This window comes from Mastigoproctus giganteus, chromosome 14, assembly GCF_048544385.1.
Source record: "Mastigoproctus giganteus isolate SK-2022 chromosome 14, ASM4854438v1, whole genome shotgun sequence".
Lineage (NCBI taxonomy): Eukaryota > Metazoa > Arthropoda > Arachnida > Uropygi > Thelyphonidae > Mastigoproctus > Mastigoproctus giganteus.
Window position 1 is genome coordinate 6,425,743 of NC_143588.1, and position 12,057 is coordinate 6,437,799.

General features: G+C 39.0%; 1 protein-coding gene across 1 annotated transcript in view; it reads right to left on the reverse strand.

The window, feature by feature from the left end:
* Nucleotides 1-12,057, reverse strand: part of LOC150074959 (adhesion G protein-coupled receptor L1-like) — a 267,365-nt gene that overhangs the window by 216,862 nt on the left and 38,446 nt on the right. The window contains exon 4 of the mRNA XM_090389003.1: nt 7,506-7,609. Within this exon, the coding sequence (XP_090245129.1) occupies nt 7,506-7,609 (104 nt within the window). The remainder of the gene's footprint in view (nt 1-7,505; nt 7,610-12,057) is intronic.

Below are 12,057 nucleotides of genomic sequence, written 5' to 3' on the forward strand. Positions count from 1 at the left end.
CCTCCGTATTTGGTGGTGACAGGCTCGAACCCCGGTCTAATCAAGAAGCGTGTGTTATACACTGCTGCTCCTTCCCACCTGGCTACAGAGGCGCCTTTTTAGATAAGCATGAAACAAGTGCAGTACATATTAAAAATCAAAAAAAATGTTTAGATCTGGCACAGTCACTAAAGACAAACATTAAAATCGAAGCTACAGAATAGCTATTCTATGATATAGAAAGAAAAGGTATTGGTGTTCGGCAATTGAAAGAATAGCATTAGCATTAGTAGAGGCATATGATGTAAGAAAGCAAGCTTATGCAGCATCAGCCAAAAAAAAAAAAAAAAAAAAACCCCTTCCACTTCACCCCTCCGTTCATTCGAAATACCTGTCCAGCTGAGCCTTAAATTTATTTAGGCTATCAACTTCCACAACAAGTGATGGAAGTCTGTTCCACCAACCAACTACCCGCTGGCTAAAGGCAAATTTCCGCACATCTATCCTACATCTGTCTTTCCTAAATTTGAATTAATGCCCTCTCAGGTGATTCTGAGCAAGAGGCAGTATCCCATCAGCATTGAGCATGCTCAAACCATTCCAGGCTTTGTACACCTCTATCAGATCACCACGCCGGTGCCTAGTCTCCAGACACTGTAATTTGCAAAACTTAAGCCTTTCTTCGTACGAGTTAGTGAACGGAACGAAGGGTTCCGTTCATTTACCTTGTTGCCCTTCTCTGTACTCGTTCCAGCAGCTCTACATCCTTCTTGAAATGAGGCCTCCAGACCTGTATACAGTACTCAAGGTGCAGCCTGACCATTGCCTTATACAAGGGAATATTCACCTCCCTATCCCTGCTAGAAAAATTCCTGTATATCATTGATAAGACACCGTGAGCTACTCTTGCAGCCTGTATGCACTGTTCAGAGAACTTCATATCTGCCTGCACAATTACCCCCAGGACCTTTTCATTCTCTACCACTGTCAGTGTAGTACCACAGAGTTGATATGTTGCTCTGGGGTTGCTGTTTCCCATATGTAGTACTTTACATTTGTCAATGATAAACTTCATTTGCCACCTCTCAGCCCATCTGCTCAACCTTTCCAGACCCCGTTGTAGCAGCATACTGTCAGTAGCGTCCTTAACAACCCTGCCAACCTTTGTATCGTCTGCAAACTTGGACATTAAGCTTGATATACCATCATCAATATTATTTATAAATACAGAAAACAACAATGGACCAACACTGAACCCTGAGGGACTCCACTAATAACATTAGTCCACGATGATCAGTGTCCATTAATTACCACTCTCTGTCTTCTGCCACTCAACCATCCCTTTACCCTTAGCAACAATTTGCCACCAATGCCACACTGCTCCAATTTGTGCATCAGTCTTCCATGTGCAACAGTATCAAAAGCCTTTCTAAGATCCAAATATATAATATCAAAGTTATTCCCTACATCCAATTCTTTTGTGACTACATCATAGTATCCAATCAAATTGGTCAGGCAAGACCTTCCCTTAACAAAACCATGCTCTGTCTATAACTGAGCTACAACTGAATTCTTGACAAGATGATCCTGCAGTGCTTCTTTAACCAGTGCTTCCATTAATTATTAATTTTCCTGGAACAGAAGTTAAACTCACAGGTCTATAATTATTTGTGTCAGCCTTTGATCCTCCTTTGTGAATTGGGGTTACATTTGCACATCTCCAGTCTGTGTGTACCTCCCCTGAGTCCAAGGAAGCTCTCATAATTATGGCTAATGGATTGCTTACTTCCTTTGCTACCTCATTTAATATAACTGGATAGATCCCATCCACCCCAAGTGCCTTTCTTGTATTTATCTTCAACAATTTCTTCTCCACTTTACTCTCAATTATTACAAGATCATCTAGCTCACTGCCAGTGTTTACTTCATCTATGGCATTCCCCTTCCTGAATAACTCCTCATGTGTGAATGTAGATGCAAAATATTGATTTAGTTTGTTAGCTACCTGTATATTAGTTTGTTAGCTATACTGTATATTATTCTCTTGTTAACAGGAGAGACTGCTTCTATAGGGATGGGATACACTTAAATAGAAAGAATGCAAGAATATTTCCTGATGCTATCGAGGCAGTGTAAGGTGGGTCGGAAAACTGCTAGCTTGGGGGGGGGATACACAGACAAATAGATTAACAGTAGCCGCTGGAAGAGGTGAAAGTGATTCTTGCACTCCTTCTATTGGAATCAGCAGCAGCCTGGAAAACAAGATGCAGGGGATTTCAGAGACTGCTGGGAGTCATTGCGGTACAAGGAAACACTGGGTTGTGTTAGGGTAACTAAGAATAGGAACAGGTGCATGTATACTTGCGTGTACACCAATGATAGGAGTTTGGTAAATAAATTTGATTAATTTGAGGTGTTGGTCAAACCATCAAAGGCAGATACTGTTGGGATATCAGAGATGTGGTGTCACACAGATATATGGAATGGAGAACTGGAATTTTGAGAGTATAATCTGGACAGAAGGACAGACAGGATAGGAAGGGAGGGGGGTTATGCTATTAGTTCAGAAACACAAAATCCAAGGAAGTGTAGCCAGTCGACATTGCTGGACAGTGCAGTGTCAAGTCAGTTTGGTGTGACATAAGCGTGGGGAAATCAAAATTGACAGTAGGAGTATGTTATAGGCTTAATGACTCTGATGATCATAATAAAAAATTGTACAGGGAAATAGTGGGCCAGTACATCAGAGTCTTATAATGGGGGATTTTAATTTTCCAGAGATTGACTGGAATTTGTGGGTTGGTCAATCACACACTAGCAAGGCTTTTCTGGATGATTGTTTTCTACAGCAGCATGTTCGGGAGGCAACTAGAGGGAGTAATACTCTTGATCTGCTTATCAGTAGTGATTCTTCATTCATTAAGAATCTGCAGGTGAAGGAACCACTAGGTGGCAGCAATCAGTGTACTCAAGGGGATTTACTCAGAGGTAACTACCATCAAAGGTAAAGGGAAGGGTTTTTGCTTTCGTAAAGGCAACTATGGTGGTCTGAGACAGTATTTAAATTCTATACGGTGGGACCAACTGATGATGTTACCAACAGCAAATTCAAAATGGGAAGCATTCAAAGAATTTATCTTGGAGGCTACTAGGCTTTACATACCAACAAAAAAATATTGTTAAAGGTTTAGGCCTAAATGGATGTCAGATGAACTAATGAGACATATGGCAGAGAAGAAAAATGGATGGGATACATATAAATTAATGGGTGACATGGAAGCCTATGACAGATATAAGCTGGTCTGTAACCAAGTCACAAAGGAGATTAGGCAGGCAAAGGCAGATTATGAGAAATCTTTGGCAAAGGATGCAAAGAAAAACAACAAAGCATTCTTTACCTATGTAAACTCTAGAAAGAAAAGGATGAATCAGATTGTCCACTGGATATTGATGGATCAACTTTTGATGATCCTGCTTGGTTGGCTAACAAACTAAATGAGTATTTTGCATCTACATTCACACATGAGTTATTCAGGGAGGGGAATGCCAGAGGTGAGTTAAACTCTGGCAGTGAAATAGATGATTTTGTAATAACTGAGAGTAAAGTGGAGGAGAAATTGTTGAAGATAAACACAAGAAAGGCACCTGGGGTGGATGGGTTTGTTTGTTATTTGGTTTTTAGGAGCATTAGCAACTAAGGCCATATTGCTCCGGGATATGCGGTGGTCATTCCCTGACCTTTCCGCTTCCTCCGTATTTGGTGGTGATGGGCTCGAACCCCGGTCTAATCAAGAAGCATGTGCTACGCACTACTGCTCCTTCCCACCTGGCTACTGAGGCGCCCGGGGGTGGATGGGATCTCTCCAGTTATATTAAAGGAGGCAGCAAAGGAAGTAAGCAAACCCTTAGCCATAATTATGAGAGCTTCTTTGGACTCAGGGGAGGCACCCATGGACTGGAGATGTACAAATGTGAATCCAATTCACAAAGGAGGATCAAAGGGCACCACAAGTAATTATAGACCTGTTAGTTTAACTTCTGTTTCAGGAAAATTAATGGAGGCACTGGTTAAAGAAGCAGAATCACCTAGACAAAACTTCAGTTATAGCTCAGACACAGCACGGTTTTGTTAAGGGAAAGTCTTGCCTGACCAATCTGATTGGATACTATGATGTGGTCGCAAAGGAACTGGATTCAGGAAATAACTTTGATATCATATATTTGGATCTTAGAATGGCTTTAGATACTGTTGCACATGGAATACTGCTGAACAAATTCGAGCAGTGAGGCATTGGAGGCAAATTGCTGGTTTGGATAAAGGGATGGTCGAGTGGGAGAAGACAGAGTGGTAATCAATGGACACTGCTCTTCGTGGACTAATGTTATTAGTGGAGTACCTCAGGGTTCAATGTTGGGTCCATTGTTGTTTTCTGTATTTATAAATAATATTGATGATGGTATATCAAACTTAATGTCCAAGTTTGCAGACGATACAAAGGTTGGCTGGGTTAATGACACTAATGACAGTACGCTGCTGCAACAGGATCTAGAAAAGTTGAGCAGATGGGCTGAGAGGTGGCAAATGAAGTTTTACATTGACAAATGTAAAGTACTACATATGGGAAGCAGTAACCCCAGAGTAACGTATCAACTCTGTGGTACTACACTGACAGTGGTAGAGAACGAAAAGCAACGGGGTAATTGTGCAGGCAGATATGAAGTTTTTTGAGCAGTGCAGATGGTCTGCAAGAGTATCTCATGGTGTCTTGTCAATGATATACAGGAATTTTTCTAGCAGGGATAAGGAGGTGATTGTCCCCCCTTGTATAAGGCAATGGTCAAGCCACACCTTGAGTACTGTATACAGGTCTGGAGGCCTCATTTTAAGAAGGCTGTAGAGCTGTTGGAATGAGTACAGAGAAGGGCAACAAGATTAGTGAATGGAACAAAGGGTTGCTGTTACAAAGAAAGGCTTATGTTTTGCAAATTACAGTGTCTAGAGACTAGGTACCTTCGAGGTGATCTGATTGAAGTGTACAAAGCCTTGAATGGTTGAGCATGCTCAATGCTGATGGTATTGTTCCTCTTGCTCAGATTAATCACCTGAGAGGGCATAAATTCAAATTGAGGAAAGACAGTTGTAGGATAGATGTGCAGAAGTTTGCCTTTAGCCAGCAGGTAGTTGGTTGGTGGAACAGACTTCCATCCTTTGTTGTGGAAGTTGATAGCCTAAATAAATTTCAGGCTGAGCTGGACAGGTATTTGGAACGAAGAGGGGGGTGAAATGGGAGAGTTTTTTTTTTTTGGCTGATGCTGTATAAGCTTGCTTTCTTGCATCGTATGCCTCTACTAATGCTAATGCTAATGAATAGCATTGGCCCACATGATGTCACCGGTTCAACTGTTGATGATTGCACTCAAGTTGCTAACAAACTTAATTTTGCATCTGTATTCACATATGAGAAATTCTTTAGTGAAGTGGATGCCAGAAGTTTATAAAATTCCAACAGGGAGCTAAATGATTTTGTAATAACTGAGTGGAAAGTGGAATAAAAAGTTGAAGTTACACATAAGAAAGTTGTCTGGGACTGATGGAATCTGTCCAGTTATATTAGAAGGAGAAAATAGGTAAGCAAACCTTTAGCTATAATTATGAAGTCTTCCTTGGATTCATAGGAAGTTCATATAGATTGGAGGTGTGCAAATGTCTCCCCAGTTCACAAAAGGGAAATCAAAGGGCGGAATGAGTAATTATAGACTTGTTAACTTAACTTTTGTCCCGGGGAAAATAATAGTGTCTGCAAAGAAGTAATATAGGATGACCATCTAGACAGGAGCGCAGTTATGCTGCAGTCAGCATGGATTTTTTAAGGGGCGATCTTGCCTCCTAATTTAATTGGATACTATGATGCAGTAATCAAGGAACTGAATACAAACTGATTTTAAAATCATATATTTTGATATCAGGAAAGCTTCTGATATGGTTACACACAAAAGATTGTTATACATATTCAATCATATGTAAACAAGGAACTGAATACAAACTGATTTTAAAATCAGATATTTTGATATCATTAAAGATTCTGATATGGTTACACACAAAAGATTGTTATACATATTGGAGCAGTGTAGCATTAAGAGAAAGTTACTGATATGAAAGGGATTACTGAATGGCAGAAGAGAGAGGGTGATTACAAATGGGTACTGCTCTTCTTGGTTTAATGTTATTAGTGGAGTCCCTCAGTGCTGTTTACAGTATTTATTAATGTCAGTGTTGAAGGCATATCAAGATTATTGTCTAATTCTGTACAATAAAAGTTTGGTTAATGACAGAAATCAAGTCATACTTGATTAAAACTTGGGCAGATGGGCCGAGAGGTCGCAACTGAGGTTTAACATTGGTAAAATGTAAGACACTATTGCATGTGGGCAGCAATAATCCCAGAATAATATATAAATTAGGTGGAACCACAGTCAAGGTAATGGAGAATGACAGGTTCCTAGAGGTAATTGTATGTGAATATAAACTGAGAAAGAATGGCTGAGAGATTATGTGTAAAATTTGCTTTCAGCCAGAGCCTAATTGATTGCCAGAAAAAACTGCTATCTTGTGATGTGGGTATTTGAATAAATTTATTAGTTGAAGGAGGGGATAGACAGATGAGATGCTTTTTTTTTTTTTTTTGCTGATGATATTATAAGCTTGCTTCCTGGTGTTATTTGACACTACTACTAATAGTAATTGTAACATTAAACTATATCTAAATGCTTGCCAGCAGAAACCAAATCATTACAGTCTGCTACATTCCTGGTCTGCAGAGATCAAGGTGAATGAGTAGGCTAGGCTTATCAGGTAGTATAGGACACAGCTAATATTATTTCATCCTTCTGGGTCTCATACACTGATTACCAGCTCATCATAAAAAGACAATGGCAATGGTAAGGTCAAATCTTCAATAAGCTATTTAAAATTAAACAAGTCCTTCAACTCTGGAAATCAAATATTCCATCACATAGGCATAACAATGTAACCACTGTACAGCAGTGAAGTAGACATACTTCATTCACCCCTAACTACTCAAATCAGATGATCCACAGTGCATCAACTACTAAGTTTCACTCTGTGTCCAGAATGAACAATTGTTGACTGTCCAATTTTCACAAGAGAGCACCCAGCAGCATTCTCCTTATTATACAGAACTCATTATATGCTTATCTTACAGGTAATTTTAGGTGATGGGTAAACAATAAATGTAGCTAATGTTTTTTTCTTCCTACATTTGATAAACTTATACAATCAGATATAATGTTGAATGCATCCAGAAGAAATGCACAGAGCATTTCTCAATGAGTCACTGTACAGATACTGTTAAGAATAAATTGATCATAATTGGCATCAATATTTAAATCATCTGCATATTTTAATATAGCCCCAGCAGTCTTTGTACCATTAAACCTTGAAATAACAGCAACATAATTTTAAATAAATCATGCATAAAATCATTTAACCATTGACCATTTAATACCTTCTTCTCAATTTCATCAAGCCACGGTTGCCTGCAGTTGTACAATTCTGGCTGTGATGGAGTGAAATGCAAGGTCTCAGGATCACATTTCCACTGTGCAAAACCTATATAAATAGAAACACTAAACAGTTAATGCATCAGAATTTACATGTCATTACATTTTTACATATAAGATTAAGAAATTTAAAAAGCATTATTAATGCTCAGGTCATTCTACAGGGTATTTTATATACAGTACACTCTCAATTATTTTGAGGGTATGGGGATGGGAGAGATTAAGTAACTTTCACAAAGGGTCTTTACTCAATTATACAGGACAAAAAACAGATGAAATGCTTCCTTACAAGATGATGCTTCAAAATTTATGTAGTACCACTTGCAAGAATAAACTACAGGAAAAGCTAACTTTGCATTTTACTTTAAAAAAAAATTTTAAAATATATATATCACTATACATTAAAAAAAGTTTTCCTCATAGTGATATTTATTCAAGCCAATGGGATAAGAGGGCGGGGCAATTACATCACTACAAATGCACATGTAAATAATTACATTGTTGTCTTCCATTGAAAGACAACTTCCTTCATAACGTTCACCAGCCTCGTGCATGTGCTTCACTCTAATACATGACCACACATGGCATCATTTGATGTTCCATTGTAATATCAGCTGATGAAGGAACCAAATATAGTTTGTATATTTGTAAATAGTTTAGTATTTTGTAAATATTTTAGTATTTTGTAAATATTTTAGTTAAATATTTTAGTCCTGCTCTTTCAAATGCAACAATATTCCTCATGCATTATGGAACCTGAAGCAAAAGGCCTTTTCCTAAGTGACCTGTGTAAACGCAGTTAAATAATTACATAGATATTTATTCAACCTTGAGAATGCCACGTGGGATAGCCAATGGGAAAAGAGGGATGCAGGTCACATAGTACAAGTGCGCGGGGCAATTACATCGCTACAAATGCACAGGTAAATAATTACATAGGTCATTTCCTGATTAGATATCGATCATAATGGCAGTGTTTGGGTAAGGTGCCACCTATGGTTCCCACATCTGAGCCATCAGTACTCTTGTAATGAATACAGAACCTCTGTAAAAGCCAGAAAAGTGTTGTGTGTTGCATGTGTGGTTTACTGTTGGGTTCTGTTGTTTGTGCTGGCTTCTTGGCCGCAGGGCCCCTAGTGGGAATCCACGTTGTTTGCCACCACCACTGGGAGGTGAGCCATGCTGTCGACAGTACTCTGGCTGCTCTCCAACAGAGTCACCTGAGCTTCCTGACAGAGAACAAAAGAAAAAAAAACAGCATGAGTGAGGGAGATAGCTGAATGATGGGAGTAAAAAGGGGAGGAAGAACATCAGTCTATTTTGACTGGTGTGTCTTTTACATAGAAAAAGAGTTGACTTACTCCATCATAACTCTACATTTTACGTAGAAAAGCATGTGCAGGCGGGGGTTGATGAGCAAAGCGAACAAGGGCAAAGCCCCCCCCTAGTATACATTAAATTTATGTCAACTTGTCTTACATACTATTTAAAAAAATTAAAAATCTGAGAACAAAAATTTTGAAAATAAGGGTGTTGCTTTCCATGGTGGGTGTTTTCAATTCATATGAATGAATTGAAAACACCCACCTTATATATTTCATTTAATCAACTAAATCTATAACCAAAATCCAGGAAGTGCCCATAACTGTATTATAGCAATTAACACCAGCATGCTCTGTCCATTGTTTGCACATACATGTACCGCAAAAAAGTAGCAACGCTCTTGGATTTTTGCTTGCACATAGCTTATCCATATAATCAGTAACGTCCATTTTTCAATCAATGTTAAACAAGGTATCAAGGCTTCAATACTTTGACATGTGGCATTGTCCTGTGGTACAGGTACAAGCCGTCCCCAATGTACTGCCATAACATAGATAATGCATTATTGTCCAAGATTGCTGAGTCAATCAGGAGATTGAAGATTGCTGAGTCAATCAGGAGATTGACTCAGCAATCATGGTTTTATCCAAAAGAACCAATGGGTCCAAACCAAATCATAAAAACAGCCACACACCATGCTGCCTCCACCAAACTTCATTGTCAGGAAAATAAGACCATAGACAAATGGAAAAGCACAGTTTTCCATCAGTCTATGTCCTAGAATGGCAGGCCTTACACTAAACTAGGCAGCATCTGTCATTAGTGATTAGTGTTTGCAGACAGATGCTTGACATATCATAGTGCATCCTGCCCAATACACGGGTGCTGATATGTGTCTCAATTGTTTCAATGAGAGCCTGTGTGTATTGCAATAGACTTGAATTCTGAGCAAACAATTCTTTGCAGAGCACTCCTGTCACATTCCATCAGTTTCAGAGGTTTTTAAAGTCGATTAGTAATGGTTTCATCAGACACTTCTGCCTAGTGATCTTTGGTGCCACTGAAACATCAAGTACAGACAGACTGCTTATTTGGCACCCTATTATTTGTTTCATACCTATTAACAAATATTGTTCAAAGTTTAGGCCTAAATGGATGTTGGATGAACTAAAGAGACTCGTGGCAGACAAGAAAAATGCATGGGATGCATATAAATTATCACGTGACACAGAAGCCTATGACAGATATAAGCTAGTCTGTAATCAAGTCACAAAGGAGGTTAGGCAAGCGAAGGCAGATTATGAGGAATCTTTGGCAAAGGATGCCAAGAAAAACAGCAAGGTCTTCTTTACTTATATAAACTCTAGAAGGAAGGGGTTGAATCAGATTGGTCCACTTGATATCAATGGTTCAACTGTTGATGATAATGCTCAGAGAGCTGATAATCTGAATGAGTATTTTTTGCATCTACATTCAACTGTAACGGGGTACTTAATGATTTTGTAATAAATGAGAGCAAAGTAGCAAAGAAATTGTTGAAGTTAAACATAAGAAAGGCACCTAGGGTGGTTGGGATCTATCCAGTTATATTAAAGGAGGCAGCAGGCCATTAGCCATGATTATGAGAGCATCCTTGGACTGAAGGGAAGTCCTCCACGGACTAGAGATGTGCAAACATATCCCCAATTAACAAAGATGTATCTAAGGGTGACATGAGTAATTACAGGCAATTAAAGATGCATTACAGGATCATCTAGACAAAACTGTAGTAATAATTCAGACAGAGCATGAGTTTGTTAAGGGAAAGTCTTGTCTGACAAATATGATTGGATATTATGATGTGGTTATGAAGGAACTGGATGCAAAAAATAATTTTGATATCATATACTTGGATTTCAGGAAAGCTTTGACACTGTTGTGCATAGAAGACTACTGTAGAAATTGGAGTAGTATGGTATTAAGGGTAAGTTGCTACAATGGACAAAAAGGTGGTTGAGTGGGAGAAGACAGTGAGTGGTAATCAATGGATGTTACTTTTTGTGGACTAATGTTATTGGTGGAGCCCACTGTTGTTTTGTATATTTATCAATGATATTGATGAAGGTATATCAGGCTTAATGTCAAACTTTGCAGATGATACAAAGGTCAACAGGGTTGTTAATGACAGTAATGGAAGTGTGCTACTGCAACAGGATCTAAAAAATTTGGGCAGAAAGGTTGAGAAGTGGCAACTGAAGTTTAACATTGACAAATGCAAAGTACTGCATATAAGTAGAAGTAATCCCAGACAAACATACCAACTGTGTGGTAGAAAATGAAAAAAATCTGGGAGTAATCGTGCAGTCAGATGAGAGCAGGTCATTGGGTATTGTCAATGATATACATGAATTTTGCTAGTAGGGAAAAGGAGGTGATTATCCCTTTGTATAAGGCAATGGTCAAGCCAGGCCTTGAGTACTGCATACAGGTCTTGAGGCCTCATTTGAGGAAAAGTGTTGAGTTTTTTTTTTTTTTTTTTTTTGGTATTTGTTGGCACATAGGCTTCTGTGGCTATAATGCACCTCCCAAGGTTTTTGCAGTACTTTGATCCAAGCCCGAGGCGGGAATCGAACCCGCGACCTTTGGGTTGCCAGGCAGGCACTTATGTTGAGTTGTGTGAGCATGTACAGAGAAGGGCCACACGATTAGTGAGGGGAAAGAAGGGATCTTCTTACCAAGAAAGGCTTAAGTTCTGCAAATTGCAGTAGCTGGAGACTAGGCACCTGCGAGGTGATCTGATTGAGGTGCATAAAGCCTTGAATGGGTTGAGCATGCTGAATTAGCATTACCACCAAATACTTCTTAGTAAAAGGCACATGATGCAAGAAAGCAGGCTTATATAGCATCAGCCAAAAAAAAAAAAAAAAAAAAACCCTTATTTCACTCCTCCACTCGTTCCAAATGTTTGTCAAGTTCTGCCTTGAATCTATTTAAGCTATCAACTTCTACAACGAATCTATTTAAGTTATCGACTTCTACAATGACAGATGGAAGTTTGATCCAGCAATAAACCACCCGCTGGCTAAAGGAAAAATTTTGCACATCTATCCTACAACCATCTTTCCTCAATTTGAATTTATGCCCTCTCAGGCGATTATTCTAAGCAAGAGGAAGAGTCCCATCAGCATTGAGCAT